This window comes from Perognathus longimembris, chromosome 28, assembly GCF_023159225.1.
Source record: "Perognathus longimembris pacificus isolate PPM17 chromosome 28, ASM2315922v1, whole genome shotgun sequence".
NCBI classification, from domain to species: Eukaryota; Metazoa; Chordata; class Mammalia; order Rodentia; family Heteromyidae; genus Perognathus; species Perognathus longimembris.
In genome coordinates this window covers 72684424-72708413 of record NC_063188.1, presented here as the reverse complement: position 1 = coordinate 72708413, position 23990 = coordinate 72684424, and the positions used below count along the sequence as shown (strand labels likewise).

Sequence of the window (23990 nt, the reverse complement as noted above, 5' to 3'; positions counted from 1 at the left end):
TCCCAAACTAGGATATGGACAGGAGACCGAAGGCATGGGATTTGGGGATAACAGTAATACAAATGCGTTACAGAGTGGAGGAGCAGCCAGGTGCTTACTTGGTGATCCCAGGAACAGCTCCCACACTGCATGCACGGCTGCGCTTCAGACTATTGATCAGACTGCTTTTTCCAACATTTGGAAGGCCTGCAAAGTAGCAGCAGATGGCTCAGGACAGAAAGAACCCTCTGGAACATTCAGGCCTGCCTATGTGAGGGAGGTCCTGGCAGAGGCAGTGACCAGGTCAGGGACAAACCAAAAATAGAGCCTGGCTTCCTGCCTTCCTACCCCACTCCCTGACCAAGTAAGTCCCTACAGAGCCTTTCTAGCTCTCTCTGGGTTTTTTGCTTTATGAGCATGCTTGCTCTCTAGATGGAACCCCTCACCTCCCACCCACAAGGGGCCATGCAGAAATGCACCATGTAAGGTCTTGCAGACATGATCCAACAGAAGAAGTTGGACTTGCAGAATGTAGGAAAGAGGGCCATCTGTTCGGGTGCATGCTTTCTCAGGAGAAAGGCTTCATCTCCAGATATCCATCTCTCTATGCAACTGTCTTTGCCTATATGGTGTGTATGTGTATTGGGAAACCTATAAGCTGCTCTCAGCCAGTGAATAGGTTCTCTTTTCCTGGGTCTCTCTTTCTCACTGTTCTCACTGTGTGCATAAATTTACCATTGTGTACCACTCTCACTTATGTTCGTAAAGCATCCCAGGAAGTTTCTGGGCCCCTCCCGCCTTGGAGTGTCTCTTGGTCATTCTCTGTTTTCTTTTCCTTTTTTGGATCTCTCCCATTCAGTCTATTTCTCCAGCAAATCTGTTTCTCTGCATTGTCTGTCTCTAAGCATCCCGTTCTTGTTCTGGCCATTGTCCTTTATATCTAATACTACAGACTCCTGCAATTATTCTTGTGCCAGTACCGTGCCAGTATGAAGGCCTCATGCTCTTGTTCAGATCCTCTACCCTTTGCTCAAAGCCAGCACCCTACAATTTCCACCACACCTCTACTTCCAACATTTGGCTGATTAATTGGAAATAGGAGTCTCTAAATTTTTTCTGCCAAGATTGGCTTTAAACTGTGATCTTCAGCCTCCTGAGTAGCTAGGATTATAGGCATGAGCCACTGGTGCCTGGCTTCCACTCCAGCAATTCTGCCTCTCTTTTTAATTCCCTCTTAAAAAACTCTTGTCAGGGGGCTGGGAATATGGCCTAGTGGCAAAGAGTGCTTGCCTCCTACAAATGAAGCTCTTGGTTCGATTCCCCAGCACCACATATATGGAAAACGGCCAGAAGGGGCGCTGTGGCTCAGGTGGCAGAGTGCTAGCCTTGAGCAGGAAGAAGCCAGGGATGGTGCTCAGGCCCTGAGTCCAAGGCCCAGGACTGGCAAAAAAAAAAAACCTCTTGTCAGTATCTTTCTGGGCCCACTCCTCCCTCTTGTTTCCATGCACTGGCCCCTGAGCTTGTTCCCATGAGGCTCCTTTCCTCTATTTCTTGTGTGTGTGTGTTTGCACATGCATGGATGTGTGCGTGTGCATACATGTTCAACTCAGGGCCTTGAACTTTCACTTAGATGGCACTCTACTACTTGAGCCATGCCTTCACTTTCAGTTTTTTGCTAGTTAAGTGGAGATAAGGGTCTCATGTACTTTCCCGCCCAGGATGGCTTTGAACCTTGATCCTCAGATCTCTCAGCCTCTTGAATAGGTAGGATTATACATGAACCATCAATTCTCAGCTTCTCATCTTTTTTTTTAAACTGGTCTATGGCTAGAACTCAAACTTAGTACGTGACGCTTTTGCTCACTAGGTAGTGCTTTACCAACTGAGCCACACCTCCAACACCTTTTCCTCCTTTTTTATGTCTCCGTTTCCCTCTCTGTCTCAAGCTCTCTCTATATAGACATTTATCTGTCTCATCACAGATATGTCTGCATATTTGTCTCTCTCTGTGACTTAGGGCTGTGTCAGAGGGTCATAGGTATGTCTCTTTGTGGCTTTTTCCCCCCTAGGGCAGCAGAGCTGAGGAGGGGAAATTTTGGTCTGTATGTATTTTGCCTCTATCCGTATCTCTAGAAGCACCTCCTCCAAGTCTATGCCTGAGTCCACATGTGGGGATGTAAATAAATGTACTTAGGTTCCCATGCCTATGGGTGTGTCTCTGAATCTGTCCCCATCCCTATGGCTAGGTTTTACTTAAGGTACTCATGTCTACAAGTCCACATACCTGATATGTCTCTACCCTTCTCACATCCCCTCTAAAGGTCTCCTTATATAGACATGTTTCAATGTCCCTTTTGGCATTTCTTTGAGGCTGTGCATGTGTGTGTCTGTTTCTCTTTTCCTCATTCTCAGGCTGCATACCTCTGTCATTTAAATTTATCTCTACTTTCCACTCCTGACCAACTCTGCCATCTAGCTCCTGAGTCTTTTTCTGTCTTCCTCTGTGTCTGGCAGAACCTATACATTCTCAGTATCCCATTCTCCAATGTATCTCTTGGTACCACTTTCTTTGATCATCTGTCCCTGCCTCTCTCAATTTCCCTGTTTGTTCTAGTGAGCCCTCTTGTGATACTAAGGGTTTGAGCCTCGGCTCTGCCTTGTCTTACACAGGGATAAGCTCCACAAGTTCTCTTTCCCTTCACTGGATATCAATATTCTCATCTATAAAAGGGCAGGTAGTCATGATTCCTTCCCACAGCTCTGACAAGAGGAGATGGGACCACTTCCAAGCCTGGTACCACACAATTGGTCACTCAATATATAGTGGGAATGTAAGAGTGCCTCCCAGCCAGGCGATGGGGAGTCAGGCCTATAGTCCTAGCTATTTAGGAGGCTGATATCTGAGAGTCATGTTTCAAAGTCAGCCCAAGCAGGAAAGTACCTGAGACTCTTATCTCTGATTAACCACCAGAAAACTACAAATGGTGCTGTGGCTCAAGTGGTAGAGCCTTAGCATTCAGCAAAAGAGGTCAGGGACAGCACCCAGGCCCTGAGTTCAAGCCCCATGACCAACAAAAAAACAAAAATGTGCCTCCCCTATGCCCAGTTACCCAAACTATAAATCCCAAACCCTTCCTGAACCACTCTATTCCTCCTCATAAAGGGAACACACGGTTAGTTCCTAGGTCCCCTTCTCTCAAGGAATTCCTTGTCATAAGGAGCCCAGGTTCCATGACTGTTTCACCAAGCCTTACCCACAACACCCACACGGATGTGGGTGCGCACTTCACCCAGGCGACAATAGTTCCCCAGAATCCTCATGAGGTTTTCAGCCCCGAAGCAGGCTTTGCTCTTCAGCAGTGACTCAGAGGCCTGAGACACTGGCACACTGCACTGGCTCTAGAAGACAAAGGAGAACACAGAACAGAATCAGGTGTGAGAGGCCATCAGAACCCAGATTTCCAACCTACAAAGGAACATTCAGTACCTTCTGAAGATTACTGAGCTCCACAGTTTGAACAGAAAGCCTGGACTGGGAGTATAATTTAGAGGTAGAGTGCTTGCCTAGCATGCATGAAAGCCCTGGGTCTGATTCCTCAGCACCACATAAACAGAAAAACCAAGAAGTGGCACTATGGCTCAAGTGGTAGAGTGCTAGCCTTGAGCAAAAAGAAGCCAAGGACAGTGCTCAGGCCCTGAGTTTAAGCTCCAGAACTGGCAAAAAAAGAGAGCTGAACAAAAACCCTCTCACATAGCCCTGAATAGTGCTTCTAGATTCCCCTCCATTGTCTTTGTATCTCCAGTTTCCTCTTTTCCCTGCTCCTTCTTCACATGTTTACCACCCTCACTCCCTCCCTCTTTAAAAAATATTTTAGTTATTTAAGGATGATGTACAGAGGAGTTATAGTTACATAAGTCAAGTAATGAGTACATTTCTTTTGGGACAGTGTAACCCCTTCCCTCGATCTCTTCGTTTTTCCATCCCATCCCCACCCACAACAATTTTCAATATAGTGTCTACTAAATACCACTGCTGCATTTGTTTTCCCTTTGCCCCTCTATTTCTAGGCTTGCCTTTCCTTTTTCTTTTCTTTCTCTCTTTCCTTCCTTCCTTCCTTCCTTCCTTCCTTCCTTCCTTCCTTCCTTCCTTCCTTCCTTCCTTCTTTCCTTCCTCCCTTCCTTTCATGCCACTACTGGGGCTTGAACTCAGGGCCTTAGACTCTCCATCAGCATTTTTTTCTAGCAGCTGGTGTTCTACAAGTTGAAACATGCCTCTACTTATGAACTTCTGCTAGTGTTTTTTCACTTTAATATTAAGAGAAAGTTATAGGTCTAACATAATATGCATAAGAACATATGTACAATGCCTTTATCTGCTGGTTAACTTGAAGTAAGAGTTTCTCCGATTTGTCTGCACAGGCTGGCACTGCACCACAATCCCCATATCACAAACTCCCAAGTAGCTAGAATTACAGCATGAGCCACCAGCTATCAATTCTTGAGTGACAACCAGCTCTTATGATCCACATAAGAGGCAACATGACACCTTAGTTCTAAGTAGACAAAATTTACATTCCAGCTTTACTTCTCACAGGGCATATTCTTGATAAAGCCTGCTTCCGTTCTCCCAGACTCAGTGCCCTCAAGTACATACCAGTGATATCCCTCTTCCTGCCCATGTAAAGGTAAGATGGTGCCTGGACTACAACCACTTCAACCTCTATTTCTATTCCTGATGCGATCTCTTCTTCCCAGAACGCCCTTCCTCATCTTGCACTTCCCTTACTGGTTACCAGAGCATAGTTACTAATATCACAAAATTGAGAGTAACCTAAAAGGGCATACATTTAGCTGAGTACAATGCTGTGTGCTTGTCATTATAAGCTACATGAAAGGTTGAGATTGGAAGCATGAAGATTCCAGAACAAGCTGGGTCACGGTGGCTCATGCCTATAATCCTGGCTACTCAAGAGGCAAAGATCTGAGGATCACAGTTTGAATCTAACTCGGGCAAGGAAGTCCATGAGACTCTCATCTCCAAGAAACTACTCAGGAAAAGTCCAGAAGTGGCACTCCAGCTGAAGTGGTAGACCACTAGCCTGTAGCAGAAGCTTAGGGACAGTACCCAAGCCCTGAGTTCAAGCCCCAGGACCAGCCCCCCACTCCGGAAAAAAAATAGATACTAGAATAGGGAGAAAAGCCTGTAAGAGTCCATTTCAATGGAGGGAAGCTAGATGCAATGGCATGTGCCAGCCACCAAAGCAACAATGTGAAGTATAGACAGATCACAGACTAGGTGTGCACCCAGGCAGGAAGTAAGACCTTTCCTTAAAAATAACCAGTGAAAAACAGGGCTACAGGTGTGGCTCAGCAGTAGAGCATTTTCCTTACAAGCATGAGCTCCTGAGTTCAAACCCTATTACTACCAAAAAAAGGGCATAACCTTAAGGTAGAATACAAACAGAAAACAGTGGTTCAAAAAGGATGTTTAAGGGGAAAAGGGTGGGAGGAAAGGTGAACAAATGCAGTCATTATATCCAAACTTGTGAGTAGGGACAAAAGAGGAAAAATGAAGGGGAACAAAGGAAGGGGTGACATTGGCAAGAAGCATTGTACTCCTAACCTGACTTATGGTATTACAACCCCTTTGTACAACTACTTAATAATAATTTAAAAAATTAAAAACAAGGGCTGGGGAGATAGCCTAGTGGCAAGAGTGCCTGCCTCGGATACACGAGGCCCTAGGTTCGATTCCCCAGCACCACATATACAGAAAAACGGCCAGAAGCGGCGCTGTGGCTCAAGTGGCGGAGTGCTAGCCTTGAGCGGGAAGAAGCCAGGGACAGTGCTCAGGCCCTGAGTCCAAGGCCCAGGACTGGCCAAAAAAAAAAAAAAAATTAAAAACAAAAACAAGAAAGCATATTTATCATCAAAAAGAACAAAAAATGGGATGGTGTGTGAAACTCAAACAGAACACACTTGCCTAGCATGTGCAAAAGCCATGTGTTTATTATCGCTAGCACTGCAGAAAGGGCAAAAATTTATAAATGAGATATCATGTTTCTCAGAGCTTTAAATGGTAATGCTATTTAAATAAATTTAATGTAGACTGATCCTGTTAATATAGGATTTCAGTTTGGATAACTTTGATTTGAGAGAAAAATCACATGCCAGGCGCTGGGAATGTGGCTTAGTGGTAGAGTGCTTGCCTCGAAAATCACATGCCACTAGTAATAAAAATGGGTGTGTCTACAGAAAAAATAAAGTGTAGTACCATCATGTAATGGCAAGGATATAGAGAAAGAGACCGTCTCGGGGGCTGGGAATATGGTCTAGTGGTAAGAGTGTTTGCCTCACATACATGAAGCCCTGGGTTGGATTCCTCAGCACCACATAAACAGAAAAAGCCAAAAGTGGTGCTGTGGCTCAAGTGGTAGAGTGGTAGCCATGAGCAGAAAGAAGCCAGGGACAGTGGCTCAGGCCCTGAGTCCAAGCCCCAGGACTGGCAAAAAAAAAAAAGAGACCGTCTCAACACATTCATTTGTCCCACTGGCCCGGAGGGTAAATTGTATAGCCATTATGAAGAGCAATTGTCAGTGTCTACCACTCCATTTCCACACCAACACTTGCTCACATGCCAAGAAGCCATCCTTGACAATACCATCTGTGGACACACTGGTTATAATGATGAAAACCTGAGCCAGGAACCAGTGGCTCCTGCCCATAATCCTAGCTGATATCTGAGAATCAAGGTTCAAAGCCAACCAGGGCAGACAAATCTAGGAGACTCTTTTTTCTAACCAGAAAAAAGCTATAAATGGAGATGTAGTTCAAGTGGTACAGCACCAACTATGGGCAGAGAAAAACTGAGGAAGAGAGCAAAGCCTAGAGTTCAAGCCCCCATACCAGCAAAATCAATCCAATCAATAAGAAACAGCAGTAAGGTGTTACTACTACTGAGCCTGCCTCCTATCTGGAAAATGCATTTCTATATTAATGATGTCATTAGGAGGTACTATAATGTTTTGAATATTTTAATTATCTTTAAATAGTTGTATAACCACATATATAAAAAAACCCAGAAGTGGCATTGTGGCTCAAGTGGTAGAGTGCTAGCATTGAGCAAAAAGAAGCCAGGGACAGTGCTCACACCCTGAGTCCAAGCCCCAGGACTGGCAAAAAACAAAAACCAAATAAATAGTTGTATAAAAGAAGGTTCCATTAAACAAAGCAGTTTATGAATACAGTGTCTTGATCAATGTCACCCCTTTCAATAATCTCATCCACCCTTCCCAACCCACCCCTTCCCTCATTCTCCTAAACGTTTTAGGATATGTATTGAATTTTTTGCCATTTAACAAAGAAGCTTATGTATCTTTTTTATACTAGGGTCTTTAAATCCATTGCTTCATGTTTGCTAGGCTGACACTCTAGCACTTAAGCCATCCTACCAGCCCTGTTTCTTGATGGTTATTGTGGAAATAGTATCTATTGAACTCTTCTGTCTAGGCTAACCTCAAACTGCCTGGGTTGGCTTAAATGGCCATGTTCAGATCTCAATCTCCTGAGTAGCTAGAATTACAGGCATGAGCCACTGGTACCCAGCAACTATGACTTGTTTCAAAGAGAAAAATTAATGAAAATATCTTTTTGAAAAGTGAACAAGCAGTTAAACTGTATTTTCCAAATCTACAGAAGGATTTATTAACGTTACAGCTGAAAAGGAAAAAAATGTGTCCTGAAGAGCAATTCAAAATGAAACTACAATTAAGAAACCACTCAGAGCAAAACCTCAGAGTTAAAGGCCCAATTCAATTACTAAAGGTTTGAAGGGCCCAGTCCAAGTGATAAATAACTAACTCCCCAACCCTGGCCTCAGACTATAATGAAGAAGGCTAGATGCCCCTGACCCCAGGCTTACCAGGTTTTTGACCTGATGCTGGGTGCTGGCCTTGAAAGCTACAGTTGGCAGCTCATTGTGAAGGTAATCCAGCCACTTCTCCACAACTTCCTTGGGGACCAGGTCTGGGAAAGACAGGAACAGATGGAACTTAAAGGAGGACATCATCTCCATGGCTAACTCCAAAAATGCACCCACCCCATACCCAAGGCTATTCCCACCTCCTGCCACTAAGTTGTTCCACTAATCCTGTTGATCTTGGTCCCCTCTCCAGGTTTGAGTTATATAGTATATAGTACAGTCTGCTCTGAGGTCAGCTGACCTTCCCTGATGGGGGTATAGTCCCTTGAGGAAAACGGACAAACTCGCTATTTGTTCCTAGGCATCATCCTTCTAAGTGAGGATACCAGAGGCCTCCCAAAGATTGCATTTCCCATCCTCTCTCTGGACCTAGGTTGGACCAAATGTCAAGAATAAACAATAGAACTAGAGATCATCATGTTAAATGCAGTAAGACAGACTGAGCAAGACAAATATCAAATGTGCTTGCTCTCTGTATCTTAAATGTGAATGACAGGAATATAAAACAAATTGTTTGGGAATGGGTACCAGCCAGAAAGGGGGAAGGACAAAAGGAGAGGTTATAGGGGGATAAACAAGATTGAAATAGTTTACACATATGTGTGAAAATAGAACAATGAAACCTGTTGGACTTGCTTTTGGTTTTGTTGTGGGGTGTTTCTTTTTGGGGGGGTGCTGACCTTAGGGCTTGAACTCATGTCCTGGGTGGTGTCCTTGAGCTTCTTTGTTTGCCAGTCCTGGGACTTGAACTCAGGGCCTGGCCACTGTCCCTAAGCTTCTGTGCTCAAGGCTTAGGCTCTACGACTTGAGCCACAATGCCACTTCTAACTTTTTGGTGATTAATTGAATATAATAGTCTCTGGAGTTCGTCTTTCCAGGCTGGCTTTGAATTCTGCAATCCTCAGATCTCAACCTCCTGAGCAGTTAGGATCATAGGTATGAGTCACCCTCACCCAGAGCTAAATTTATTCACACAAAATTATATTGTGGGGACTGGGGATATGGCCTAGTGGCAAGAGTGCTTGCCTCACATACATGAAGCCCTGGGTTCAATTCCCCAGCACCACATATATAGAAAACGGCCAGAAGGGGTGCTGTGGCTCAAGTGGCAGAGTGCTAGCCTTGAGCAAAAGGAAGCCAGGGACAGTGCTCAGGCCCTGAGTTCAAGGCCCAGGACTGGCAAAAAAAAATTATATTGTGCATATAACACATTAAACAAAAAAGGGGGAGGGACTAAGCCAGGCATGTGTGGCTCATGTCTGTAATCCTAACTATTCAGGAGGCTGAGATCTGAGACTCATGGTTCAAAGCCAACTCAAGCAGAAAAGTGAACATAATTCTATGTCCAATTAACCATCAAGGACCCAGAAGTGGAAATATGGCTCGAGTAAAAAGAGCACTAGCCATGAGCAAAACACCAAGCAAGTGTATGAGACCCTGAATTCAAGCCCTAGTACTAACACCCCCAAAAAGAAAGACAGTTGGGTACTGATGGCTCATCTGTATAATCCTAGCTACTTAGGAGCCTGAGATCCGAGAATCTGCTCAAAGCCAGCCCAGGCAGGAAAGTTCTGTGAGACTTTTGTCTCCAATTAACTACCAAGAAGCTGGAAGTAGAGCTATAGTTCAGTGACAAAGTGCTAGCCTTGAGCAAAAAAGCTTAGGGACAGTGCCCAGATCCAGAGTTCAAGCCACAGGACTAGCACAAAAATAAAGACTATATGACAAGACCATAGCAAGAATGGCTATAACTGACAAACTGGTTGTGGACCAAGCACTTTATCATTAATTCAACAAACCTCTAAGTCTCAGACATTCATGGTTCATTTCATAGTTACAGAACTAGAAGCTCTTAGAAGTGACATGACTTGTCCAACAGCTCGAAGAGAATAGCACAGGTGGCTAAGACCCAGACCTCAGGAACTCCTATAAGCTCTTCTGCCCTAATTTTGGGCTCTAGTTTGGGGGAAGGGCATTGTCTCATGCCCTGTCCAATTGCAGAAATAACTCAAAATGGCAAGAAAAGTATCCCAAACGGAAGATAGGTTTGGACTCCCTCCTCACTTTGTGCTACATTCTATGTGTCTTTAGATTACATTCCTGCCTTTGAAAATTCAAACAAGAATTCTTACCTTGTATGACTAGACTTAGGGCCCCTCAAGTTGCTAGGTCATACTATCTGATCCAAGCTAGTCTTTCAAGAAGTTCTAATCTCCTCCTTACCTTACCCAATTCTGCCAAACACCTACCAATCTTGTTCAAGACTAAGACCAGCTTCTTGTTGCCTTCTGCCCTCAGGACAGTCTCCTCCATTTGGAAACACCGACAGCCTAATGGGTCTCTGGCATCTAGGACTTCCAGAATCACATCAGAATATTCTACCACCTGCAGGCCAAAGAACAAGGGAGGGGTGGAAGGTAGGAAACAGACTGTGTAGTAGCCACTTGAGCCCATGAAAGAAAAGGTCTCAATCTCAGTAAGGAGGAAAAAAAACAGAAATGAAGAGGAAATGAACATGGATTGGGCAAGGGACCAGTGGCTCAACCTGAAGTCCTAGCTACTCAGAGATTAAGATCTAAGGATCAGAGTTCAAAGACAGCCAGGGCAGGAAAGTCTCTTACCTCCAATTAGCCACCAAAAAGCCAGAAATTGAAGTATGGCTCAGATGACAGAGCACCATCCTTGAGCTGAAAAAGCTCAGAGATGGAGACTAGGCCTTGGGTTCAAGCCCAAGAAAGAGAAGAAAAGAAAGAAAGCGAAGGAGGAAGAAAGAAAGAATGGGAAAGAAAGAAAGAGGGAGGGAGGCAGGGAGGGAGGGAGGGAGGGAGGGAGGGAGGGAGGGAGGGAGGGAGGGAGGCAGGGAGGGAGGGAGGCAGGGAGGGAGGGAGGGAGGGAGGGAGGGAATGCATTGGTGCCTCTCACAAAGGAAATTAAGGAATGGGTCCCTGTACCTTACGGAATTCCTTGTAATAAGCCTTGCGTGTGGCTTCATCATCCAGCTGAGGAAACATATTTAATTCCTGCAAAACTTCCTCCTAAAAGAGAAAGAAGAAAAATGGGGGGGGGGGTGAGGAGAGTGGGAAATAAACAGGGAGGAGAAAGGAAAAAAGGGAAGGGGAGGAAAGAATGAGAGGAGGAGGGGAGAGGGAGTCTCAGGAGGGAGAGAAAGGGGGAGGGAAGAGGGAAAGCAGGAGAGCAGAGGCGGGTAAAGTGAGAAGGGGAAGGAAGAGGGAGAGTGGGAGGGGAAAGAGGAAGGGGAATTCAGGGAGGGGAGTTGGGGGGGCAGGAAGAAAAAGAGGGAGAGGGAGAGGGAGGGAGGGAGGGAGGGAGGGAGGGAGGGAGGGAGGGAGGGAAGAGAAGAGAAACACAAAGTGAGCAAACCCTGGCTTTGAAAAGCACAGAAGGCTGGGAATGCCTTGTGAGTCTCAGCCCACCTAAATGTAATTCTGAGGAACCAAAAATGCTGGGAAGTGGAGCAAGTGTAGATAGACACACATGGTTCTGGCGTGTGCCAGTGTGCATGCATGTGTGAATTTGAGCACCAGCCAGAAGCTTGAGTGTGCCCGGGCTCATATATAAGGGAGGGAATTTGAGAGAAGGGTTGTGAGAAAAACAATCTATGGCAAGCATAGGACGTGGGGAGGCAATATCTGCACTGGAATTCAGAGGAGCAAGCCTGAGCTGGCAGGTACATATTCTATGTGTAAGACCAGAACAGATGCCAGACAGGCAGCAAGAGGGCCCAGAAGGAAGTTGAAACCCTCACAGGAGCCTCCCTTCCCCCACCCCTCTCTCTCCCCCTTTATGCTCTCCTGAATCGCTTCTCCCACACACTGCCACTTTCCAATCTTTGGGGTTCAAAGCATTCTTCAGGAATGTGCTGTCACAAGTAAGACTCCCTGTCATCCCCCCTCCTCAAATCCCCCTGCTTTCTTTCCTCTCTTCACTCATTCTCCCCCCTCCACACACCAACCCCACATCCTTTCTTTTCCTTCAGCGGAATAGTAAACCCACACTGTTCATTCCCACTCAGGGCCAAAGGCTATTCTTACCTTGCGTTCGAACTCCTCCTGGCGTTTCAGGACATCCTGACAGTAGCTCTCCATGGTTCTGTATCTGTGTCTCTCTTGCTCCCGAGCTGCTTGCTGCTTCTCCCTCATCTCCTCAACCTAACAAGTAAACACATTGGGACTAGAACTGACTGGGTCTGTGGCGGGAGGGATGGGTGACAGATGGAAGAAACAGCACGGACAAATCAAAGGTGGAAAAGGAGAAAGCAGGACTGTAGAAGATGGTAGTTGAGAAGAAAAAGACAGATAAAGTGATGGAGAGTAGCAGAGAGAAAAAAAATATATATATATATAAACATACATAAATGTATGTGAGAGCTGAGCACTAGTGGCTCATGCTTGTAATCCTAGCTACTCAGGAAGCTGAGATCTGAGGATCACAATTCCAATCCAGCCCAGGCAGGAAACTCTGTCAATCTCCACTAAAATTACAAAAAAAAAAAAAACAACTGGAAGTAGAACTGTGGCTCAGGTGGTAGAACATTAGCCCTGAGCAAAAAAGCTCATGGACAGTGTCCAAGCCCTGAGTTCAAACCCCAGGATCAGGAACCAAAAGAAAAGTCAGAAGTGGAAGTGTGGCTCAAATTGTACAGAGTCAGCTTTGAGCAAAAAAAAACCCAGAGTTCAAGCCACAGTATCAGTATAAAAAAGGGGGTGGTATATGAAGCACAGAGAGAATGTATTACAGGCACAGGGAACTACTTAATATCAGATGTGGAAAAAAAAGCCAAGGTCTTTCAGATGTGCCATCATTCTGAAAGCAGGAAGAGGAAGCCAGGTATAGTTGTACATACTTGTAGTCCCCATGACTCAGAAGATTGAGTCAGAAGGATTGTTGGAGCCCAGAATTTAAGGCCAGACTAAACAACATAATGAGACGCTGCCTCAACAAATAAAGAAAAACAGGAAGAGGAAAGAACAGCAAAAGAGACTAGAAAAGGTCTGTGATGGAGCATGAGATGACAAGTTAAAAATCATTATGCCTCAAGGAAAGCAAAATCCAATGCAATGAATGAGGGAAAGGGAATGTCCCAAAATGGAGATACTCAATCCATTATCAAGGATCCCTTCACTTCAACCCTCCACAAAGAGCCTCCAGTATCCTACCAACTCTGGTCTCAACCCTTCTAGCAAACACTTCTGCAGACCTAGCATTCAAGCTAGACTCCCCAGCTTCCAAGGTAAAAGGCTTACCCTTTTCTTCTTTAACTCAGCCTCCCGACTGCTATGATCATTGCCATGAACGAGCTGGAAGGCCGAAGCCCCTCTGGAGGTTGCTTTCTTCCCATTTTGCTTTGTAGGCTGGTTACCATGCAAGAGAGGAAAAGCAAGCAGAGCTGATAAACCTGTGAAAATCAGAGTAGTACCAGAGGAGCAGAGGAGCCAGGGAAGTAGTCATGGGGGATGAGGAAGGAGTGGACAAAAATGGTCCTATCCCTGCTGTCTGTCCTAGGAAGAGAGATGCCTGTCCTCCCCAGCCAAGTAGAACCTAAATAGTCCAAGAAAGGGTGGAGGGACAAAACACACACAAGGGTGGCTGGGAAGGCTTCAGAAAGAGACAGAAAATACTTTCTTGACACACAGAGATCCTGAAATGTGGTCATTGGACCACATTGGGAACTTGTTAGAAATAAAAATTATTAGTTTGCGGATGTGGCTCAGTTGGTAGAACACTTGCTCAGCATCCAAGGAGGCCTGGGTTCCATCTCCAGCCCAGAAAAGAAAAGTAAGGATGGGGGCTGGGAATGTGGCTTAGTAGTAGAGTGCTTACCTAGCATGCATGAAGCCATGGGTTCAATTCCTCAGTACCACATAAACAGAAAAAATCAGAGGTGGCATTGAGAAAAAAAAAAAAGAAACTCAGGGAAGTGCCCAGGCCTTGAGTTCAAGCTCCAAGACTGACAAAAAAAGAAGGATGATGATAATCCCTACAAGCTGGGTGCCAGTGGCCCACACCTGCAATACTAGTTACTCACTCAGGAGGCTGAACCCATGGTTCAAAGCCAGCACAGGCAGGAAAGTTGGTGAGACTCTTATCCCCTATTAACCAGCAAAAAGCCAGAAATGGAGCTATGGCTCAAGCTTTGAGTGAAAATATCTAAGGGATAGAGCCTAGGCCCTGAGTTCAAACCTCACCACTGACATTAAAAAATCCCTTGCCGGGAGCCAGTGGCTCACGCCTTAATCCTAGCTAGTCAGGAGGCTGAGATCTGAGGATTGTGGTTCAAAGCCAGCCTCAGTAAAAAGACTGAGACTCTTATCTGCAATTTACCACCAAAAAAATAGAGTGGCACTGTGGCTCAAGTGGTAGAGCACTAACCTTGAGCTGAAGACCTCAGGGACAGTGCCCAGGCCCAGAGTTCAAGCCCCATGACACAAAAAAAGGAAAAGAAAAGAAAAATCCAAGTTAAATCAAGCACAAAGTAGTATATGTATGGCTTGTGACAGAAATTTAATACATGCTGCTCTCTGCTGAAGCCTCCCAGAAAAAGTCAGCTGTGTTCATCCTAGTATGGTATTCTGTCCAGTCACCCAATATCTTCTGGCCTGTCCTCCAGGAATGGGCATACATCACTGGTATGGTAAGGTAGACCCAACTTACCTTCTTACAGACTTTGGATCCTTTACCTGGCTTTTTATTTTCTGCAAAATAAAAGAAAGAGCCATCATCTACCTATCCAATGTTGCTGACAGCCTAGTCAAGCCCAGGACATACTGTGAGAACCTAAGATGCCTCAAATACCATGTCTATCTTGATCAAATACAGACAAGAGACACAAATGAAAGTGCTAGGTATATGTGTTTGCTGAGTTATTTCAAAGCAAACACAAAAAATTCAGAAGAGAATTATACAGAGTGGCCTTAATGGGTGCCTGGGAGTCCTTCTCCATCCTCAGCCCCAAATGCCTACTTGCAGCATCTCAACAATTTCAGGGCTAGGGATGAGGTAAGGGGGCTAGCATCAACAGGAAGGTGATGTGTGAAATCCTAGCAGGGCAAGGCCTGGGGATGGCCCTCAGCTTAGGCAGAAACAGCTATCCTTGAAAGAAGGGGTGGATTGGGAGGGATGGGGGAGAATGATGAAAGGGGTGACACTGATTGAGATTCGTTGTATTTATATACTACTTCACTGAATGGCAACTCCTTTGTAAAACAACCTAGAGATACGTATAAAATTATATCCATATAATTAAATATAATATCTCTATATAATTTTATATATATTGTTGTACCTATATTATATATTAATGTATAACAGAATGCATTAGTATATATAATTATGTATATGTATACACACACCACACCACACACACACACACACACACACACACACACACACACACACACACGAACTATCCCTTGCTGTTGATCCAATTTCAGTTCACTGTCTCCAACAGCATATGACCTACTCAGCTCAACTGCTGCCTCCCTCAGATACCATCGTGCCTTAACAAAGCCCAGGAACTTAACAGGCCTCCCCTGGCTTCAAAGAAAAGTTCCATCTGTCATCCCCTTCACAGCTGGCCTCAGAGGGGAAGAATAGTTTCCCTTAATACTCCCCACCTTCAAGGGGCTAAAGGAATTCCTAGAGGGGGAGTAGGTTCTAGAAGGTCAGGATACACACAAACAAATACAAGAGCAGCTTGAAACACACACACACACACACACACACACACACACACAGCAGGCTGCATAAACACATTGGGTAGGTCATACTGAAGCAAAGTTAACACAGGAAATAGAACTTAAATACTGTGGCAAATCCTTGAGGAAATTCAAGAAGATACTTCAAAGCAACTGTGGAGGAAAGATCCCCAAAAAATTACAGCTGTACTTTCAGAGATCATTTCTATAGTATATTACTTTAGAAGTTATTCTGAATGTGTACAGTACAGTCTGATAAAATTAAAGACCCCAAAAGTTGATACTGAATAAAAATGCAATAGATGTAGTTGAAAAATAAAACATAGGGCTGGGAATATGGCCTAGTGGTAGAGTGCTTGCCTCATAAACATGAAGCCCTGGGTTTGATTCCTCAGCATCAATATATAAAAATCCAGAAGTGGTGCTGTGGCTCAAGTGGCAGAGTGCTAGCCTTGAGCAAAAAGAAGCCAGGGACAGTGATCAGGCTGAGTCCAAGCCCCAGGACTGGCAAAAAACAGGACACTGCTAAGTAAAATAATATGCTAGAGAACCAAAGGAGGGAGTTTATTTAAAAGAAAAAGCCAGGGCTGGGGATATGGCCTAGTGGCAAGAGTGCTTGCCTCGTATATACGAGGCCCTGGGTTCGATTCCCCAGCACCACATATACAGAAAATGGCCAGAAGTGGCGCTGTGGCTCAAGTGGCAGAGTGCTAGCCTTGAGCAAAAAGAAGCCAGGGACAGTGCTCAGGCCCTGAGTCCAAGCCCCAGGACTGGCAAAAAAAAAAAAAAAAGCCAAAGAAATACAATTATGAATGATAACATAACATTTAAACCCGGAAAAGCTAAGAATCTAAACAATAAGAATTATGCAAAGAAAAAAAGGCAGAAATGAGTCAGACACTGGTAGCTCACACTTGTAATCCTACGTTCTCACAAGGAGGAGATCTGAGGATCCCAGTCTAAAGCCAGCCAGGGCAGAAAAGCCAATGTGACTCTCTTTACTCCAACTAATCAGAAAAAATGCTAGAAGTGGAAGTGTGGACCAAGTGATAAAGCACCAACCTTGAGTGAAAAAGCCAAGCAAGAGAACATGAGGCCCTGAGGTTAAGGCTCAATGTCAGTACAAACAGAAAGGTATAAATGAAGTGATTTTGCTAAATGATAAGTCCTTTATATTAATGAAGACATGATTGAGGTTTCAGATAGAAAAGACCAAGATTAACAACGCTGGTCTGGGGACAATACTCAGTGGCAGGCCATGTGCTTAGCATGTGCAAGGCCTTAGGTTCAATCCCGGGGAGGGGAGGGGAGGGGAGGGGAGGGGAGGGGAGGGGAGGGGAGGGGGAGCAAGGGGTAGAGAGAGAGAAAGGATGCCAGTGGCTCTTATCTGTAATGCTAGCTATTCAGGAAGGTGAGTTCAGAGGACTAAGGTTCAAAGGAACTTTGGAGAAAAAAGAAAACGCCAACTAGAAGTATGGCAAACTGATTGAGAGGTGCAGAGTTCAAGTCCCGTCACCAACACCAGTACGCATACACACACAGGAACATGTGCACATGTGAACACACACACACAAACACATCTGCACTCCATAGAAAAGAGAACCAATTATAAGCTTCCACACAAGACCTTCCAACAAAAGAAAACCAAGCAGCCTTCTGAAAGCTACAACCTAGAACACATAAGACAAAAGAAAAATCACTACAAATTGAGTTTCTTATCCTTCACACTTGGGAACAGAAATGTCTTTGATTTTTAGCCAGGTGCTGTTGGCTCACACCTATAATCCTAGCTACTCAGGAGGCTTTGATCTGAGGATCGTGGTTCAAAGCCAGCCTGGGAAGAAAAATCTGTGACTGTTAACTCAAGTAACAGAGCACCTATCTTGAGTGAAAAAGCCAAGCAAGAGCACCAGAACATGATTTCAAACCTCAGTACAAGCATTTTTTAAGGCTCGTATTTGGGATATTTTGAGATTCTGGTCATATATACAGAATGATGTATCTTGAAGAGATGAATTTATGTTTCACACATACACTTATACACATAATCTGAAGGTTATTCTATATAACATTCTCAGTAATTTTGTGCATGAGACAAAAGTTCACAGTGTAGACTTTTCCACTTGTAGCACCATGCTGGCACTTTCAAAAGTTTCAGATTTTGAAGCACTGGTTAGGGATGTTCAGTTTGAACAAAGTTCTAAGAAAAGGGAACATGTTGCATGCCAAATTCCCTAATTAACTAATAGGTCAATCCTATGTGAAAATAAAACACTTCTTTTTCTTTTTTTCTTCTTTTGCCAGTCCTGGGGCTTCAACTCAGGGCCTGAGCACTGTCCCTGAGCTTCTTTATGCTCAAGGTTAGCACTCTACCACTCAAGCCAAGCACCACTCTGCCTTGTTCTGTTTATGTGGTACTGAGGAATAGAACCCAGGGCTTCATGCATGCTAAGCAACTACTCTACCTCTAAGCCTCATTCCCAACCCCATAAAAGACTTTTTCAAATGTACAAAGATTAACACCTTTGCTCCTTTCTGGTAATACCACAGACAGGAAAAAGTAGGGCTAAGGATGTTGCTCAATGGTAGAGCATGTGGTTGACATGCAGAAGGACCTAGTTTCAATCCCTGACACTAAAAATAATAGCGATGATTAAAACAAAACAAAAAATAATAAAGAGAACTGGGAACCAGTGGTTTGGGTCTATAATTCTACTGAGGAAGCTGAGATATGAAGATCCCAAATTAAATCCAACTCAAGAAGAAACATTTGAGAGTTTTATCTCCAATTAACCATCAAGAAACTGGAAGTGGAGGTATAGCTTTAGTGCTATAGTGCCAGCCATCCTTGAATTAAAAACCCAAGTGAAGCCAAGGGAGCCAAGTGGCTCATGCCTATAAATCTAGCTACTCAGGAGGCTGTGATATGAGGATCCGCAGGAAAGGCCTTTCTCTTGTCTCCAATTAACCACCAGAAAACAGGTAGTGGCACTGTGGCTCAAGTGGTAGAGCATTATTACCCTTGAGCTGAAGAGCTCAGGGACAGCACCCAGGCCCAGAGTTCAAGCCATGTGGCTGACCAAAAAAAAAAAAAGCTAAGTGAGAGCAAGAGTCCTGAGTTCAAGCCCCAGTCCCAGTGTGCACACATGCACAGGTGTGTACACGTACACACACACACACACACACACACACACACACACACGGCTGGCCCACCAGTGACTCCTAGCTACTCAGAAAGCTGAAATTTGAGGATAGAAGTTTGAAGCCAGCCTGGGCAGAAAAGCCTGTGAGATTCTTACCTCCAATTAATCACCAAAAAGCCAGAAGTAGATGTATGGCTCAAGTAGTAAATTGCCAGCCTTGAGGGGAGAGAGTCAAGCAAGAACATAGAACCTTGAGTTTAAGTACTTTAAATTCATTACAAAGAAAAAGGAAACAGAAAGGAGTCTTAAATTCCAGGAAATATATCAGAAGGGACTGGCTGAAAACTAAAGCACCAATTTCAAAAAGTTCCAAGAACAAAGTGACAGACACTGCAAAAGCAAAAGCATGAAGGCAGGCTAAAGGTTCCACTCTGGAAGAAGTGAAAAATAGCTGTTATTTAATATAATACAGAAATGTAGATTTAATTATATGACACAGAATGCAATTTCTAATGTAACTTTAACTACTGGTAGAGGATTATTTTAAAACTTCACCAGTTTAGCAAAAATGAATAAAAATAAACAAGAATAACAGGAAAAAATAGAAATTTAACCAGACATTTTGTAGAAATCTGACCAAACATACTGTGTCATAATGAACGTGAATGTGTACTTCTCTGTTTTTAAAAAAATAAAGCCGACACCAGGGGCTCACACCTGTATCCTAGCTACTCAGGAGGCTGAGATTGGAGGATCACGGTTCAAAGCCAGCCCAGGCAGACAAGTCCCTGCGACACTCTCATCTCCAACTAAGCCTCAAAAACTGGAAGTGGAGCTGCAGCTCAAAGTGGTAGAGTCCAGGCTCTGAGTTCAAGCTCCATGATGGACAAAAGTAACTAACTAAATAAATAAATACCAACAAACCCAAGTTTCTTTTCCAAAATACTCATGTTTCCACACAAAAACAATGTGAAAAATCACAAGAAAAAAGAAAGGTCTGGCCATTTTATTCAACAATTTCCATCTGCTGAACTTGCCTGGAAAACTGAGCCCCTGCACTGGACACAGACACACAATGAAAGAAAATACATCACTCAGAGGGGGGAGGGAAAAGAGCATCTGTTTCAGAGGAGAGAAGAAGGGAGAGGAAAGGAGTGGAAGAGGGCAGGGTGGAGTCAGGCATTGCTCACAGCAATGGAGCTTCAGCTCATTAGATTTCCAAAAGCTTGAGAGAGCAAATACCTACCATTGCACATTCGTGTGTGTGCGTGCACTGATACAGGGCTTGAACTAAGGACTGGCTTTGAACCTCAGTCCTCAGATCTCAGCCTCTGAGTAGATAGGCTTACAGGAGCTTAATCCACCAATACCAAGCTCGAGAATCCCCCCTCCCGCCAAACACACATCTAGACTCAATATCTGACACTTTCATTCATTGCCTGGCCCTCTATCACCTGAACCACGCCTCCAATGCCATGAATTATTTTTCAATTTCCGGAGTTCAAGCCCCAGTGCCAGCTATGAGTAAATAAGTAAATCTCCCATATCTCAATGTCTACATCCACCACTGCCCAACTTCACCAACTCACACATCAATACTCAAAGGCAGATCTCTCCATTAGCTCATTCACTCCTCATTTCCACTGCACTCTTGCACAAAGCCACAATTCCCCTCCAGCAGATAAGCAGAGCAGGCTGCTTCCAGGAATTATAACCCATTCTAACAAAGAGAGTTGCAATCTTGTTATTCTGAGACATGATCCTACTATTTAGTCCAAAATGGTCTCAGACTCAGAATTCTCCAGCCTCAGCCTCCAGAGTGCTGGGATTAGAGGTTTGTGTCACCATGCTGGGTGGTTTTAAGATTTTAATGTGATAAAACATCTCCCCTTTTAATAACTTTTCAATAATGCTCAACAACTATAAAACTGTACTGGGAGCACTGGAAGTATAATTCAGTGGTAGAACATTTGCTTAATACACAACAAGGCCCTAGGTTCAATCCCCAGCACCACACACACACAAAAAAATGTATTTCAGGGGCTGGGGATATGGCCTAGTGGTAGAGTGCTTGTCTCACATACATGAAGCACTTGGTTTGATTCCTCAGCACCACATATATAGAAAAAGCCAGAAGTGACACTGTGGCTCAAGTGGTAGAGTGCTAGCCTTGAGCAAAAAGAAGTCAGGGACAGTGCTCAGGCCCTGAGTTCAATCCCCAGAACTAGCAGAAAGTTTTTTTAACATACTTTGTAAGCTTAACAGATTTAATCATTATTACTAATTATTAAATTAATGAATTCCAGGTTAGGCACGGGTGGCTCATTTTCTATAATTCTAAACTACTCGGGGTCTGAGATCTGAGTAGAGGTTCAAAGCCAGCCCTGGAAGTATAAAGTTATTGAGACTCTTATCTCCAATTAAGCAGCAAGAAGCTGAAAGTTGTGGGGTTTTTTCTTCTAATGTAAGTATATAGTATTATGAGGGGAGGTTAGTACTTTTTTTATATTCTTGTTTTGCAGAGTTAGGGATCAAATCCAGGACCTTGCACACACTAAGCAAGTAGCCTACTGCTGAGAACTCACATAGTCCTTTTTTAAAAAAAAATTTTTAACTACTGTGAGTCACATGATTCCAAAATCACAAGTATATTTTCAGGTTGGGTATATAGCTCAGCAGCACAGTTCTTTGCCCAGCACAAGATGCTGGCTTCAGAACCCAGCACTATAAAAAATAAAACAGTGTATTTTGAAATGTCTCACCACCTATGCTAGTACACTACAATCCCTTAAGGCCATGAGAATCCATGTTCTTTTCGTTATCAAACACAAATTTATATTCTTATTCTTCCCTCTCATTCTCTCCCATAAAAGGTAATACAGTGCAGTCCAGTTGGCAACTTGCTTTTTTTCACTTAAGAAATCCTGGAAACCTTTCCATGTAATGATCTTTCCATACAATACAATGTTTCCAAATCACCTTTCCATATACAACTTCCTCATTTTTTAAACTGCCATGATTCTTATATGCATATATGTAGCCTACTTAGTTGAAACAGCTAATTCTTGTCTTTTTTATACCAATATCACTATTTTTATCATCTGTTACTAGACGTCACTAAATAAAGTATTAATTATTTAATTATTTAATTTTAATGATTGTTTGCTTTTGGTATTAACATAGCTTTGTTTCTTGATTTTAATAATTACACAAAGCAATTGTATTGATTTTTTTTTCTTCACTAAACCCTACAGACAGGAAAACCATTCACAAACAATACAGATGATGTATAATTCTCATCTAGTCTACAGGACCACACTGCCTTTTTTTTTCTTTTTGGATCGTCCTGGGGCTTGAACTCTGGGCCTGATCTCTTCAGCTCAAACCAAAGTGCCAGTTCCGGTTTTCTGAGTGGTTTATTGGAGATAGGAGTCTCACAGACTTTTCTTCCCAGGCTGGCTTTGGACTGCAATCCTCAGCTCTCAGCTTCCTGTGTAGCTAAGATTAAAGGCATGAACCACTGGTGCCAGCCACACTTCCTTCCAGTATTGGAGCTTGAACTCAGGGCCTCACAATTTCCTTTGTCTTTTATGCTGAAGGGAGGTGCTCTACCAATTGAGCCACAGTGCTACTTCCAGTTTTTTGTCGCTAATTGATGGTATGAGTCTGATAGACCTTCCTGCTCAGTTGACTTCAATTGCTGATCTTCAGATCTCAGCCTCCTAAGCAGTTAGGATTACAGGCACAAATGACTGGTCACCAGCCTAAGGCCACATTTTCTGGACCGTGTCAGGATAAAGATAAGGAAGCTCATCAAGTGGTAGGGTGCCAGCACTTAGTGAAACGGCCAAGCAAGGGCACAAGGCCCTGAGTTTAAGCCACAGTACCAACACACACACACACATACACATACACACGGAAGCCCATAATTAAGACCTGTCCTTACATCCAGTTTTCCCTTAGCATCTGTGTGTCACATGTATTTTTTTTCTAGGCTATAGGCATCTTGGTGAAAGAAAAGGAACTGTATTAGCAGTACTAACTCATATATACTAGTGCCTAGAACACAAATACTGAAAATGATGCCTGGTCATGCTGAGTCCTTGGAACACAATGATATATCAGATACGAATAAAAAGCTAACAGTGGAGTGGTAGAGAACCTCAATTGAACAGTGATAATAACTCAGTTCAGATAGATGCACTGAAGGGATGCCAAGGAAGTGTAACAAGAGAGATTCCCAGGGCAAGCAATGTGGAAGTAGAAATCTAAAAAGAAAGAGTTATCCAGCTGAAGAATGAAGAATGAAGGAGAGGGAGAGACTTCTAAAGGCAAAAAGAACAGCAACTAGCCTACAGTGTCTGTTTCCAAGTTAAGAAAAGTCCATCTAGCTGTAGTGGGTTTGCCCAAAATGGACAACACCCTGAATGCTACAAAAATAAAATAAAGTTGTTGGGCTGGGAATGTGGCTTAGTGGTAGAGTGCTTGCCTAGCATGCATGAAGCCCTGGGTTTGATTCCTCAGCACCACATAAACAGAAAAAAATAGAAGTGGTGCTGTGGCTCAGTGATAGAGTGCCAGCCTTGAGCTAAAGAAGCCAGGCATAGTGCTCAGGCCCTGAGTCCCAAGTCCCCGGACTGTCAAAAAATAAAAATTTAAAATTTTTTTAAATGTAAAAAGTTGTTGTATTTAAAAAGAAAAGGAAAATCCAGCTGGACAATGGCACATCATACCTATAATCCTAGCTACTCAGGAGACTGAGATCTAAGGACCAGGGTTCAAAGCCAGCCAGGGCAGGAAGGGCTGTGAAACTCATCTCTAATTAACTACCAAAAAGCCAGAAATAGAGCTGTGGCTCAAGTGTTTGAGTGCTAGCCTTGAGCAACAAAGCTCAAGAAGAGTGCCCAGGCTCTGAGTTCAAGAACCAAGACCAGTACACACAAAAAAGAAAAAGATCCAGTGGAGTGCTGGTAGCTCATACCTATAATTCTAGCATTCAGGATGTAAGGACAGGTCTAATTCTGGAGGCCAAGTCTAACTCTCCAGAGGCTGAGATGTAAGGATCCTGGTTCAAAGCTAGCCTGGATAAGAAAGTCTATAAGACTCTTATCTCCAGTTAACCAGCAAAAAGCCAGAAGAGGAGCTGTGTCTCAAGTGGCATAGCACTAGCCT

At 43.8% G+C, this 23990-nt stretch overlaps 1 protein-coding gene across 1 annotated transcript in view; it reads right to left on the bottom strand.

Moving 5' to 3' along the window:
• Gnl3l (G protein nucleolar 3 like) overlaps window positions 1-23990 on the bottom strand; it is a 46327-nt gene that overhangs the window by 12689 nt on the left and 9648 nt on the right. Inside the window, exons 3-10 of the mRNA XM_048336022.1 lie at window positions 14633-14673; window positions 13225-13332; window positions 12013-12129; window positions 10912-10995; window positions 10210-10345; window positions 7901-8004; window positions 3234-3378; window positions 99-186 (exon numbers count right to left, since the gene is read on the bottom strand). Of these exons, the coding sequence (XP_048191979.1) occupies window positions 99-186; window positions 3234-3378; window positions 7901-8004; window positions 10210-10345; window positions 10912-10995; window positions 12013-12129; window positions 13225-13332; window positions 14633-14673 (823 nt within the window). The remainder of the gene's footprint in view (window positions 1-98; window positions 187-3233; window positions 3379-7900; window positions 8005-10209; window positions 10346-10911; window positions 10996-12012; window positions 12130-13224; window positions 13333-14632; window positions 14674-23990) is intronic.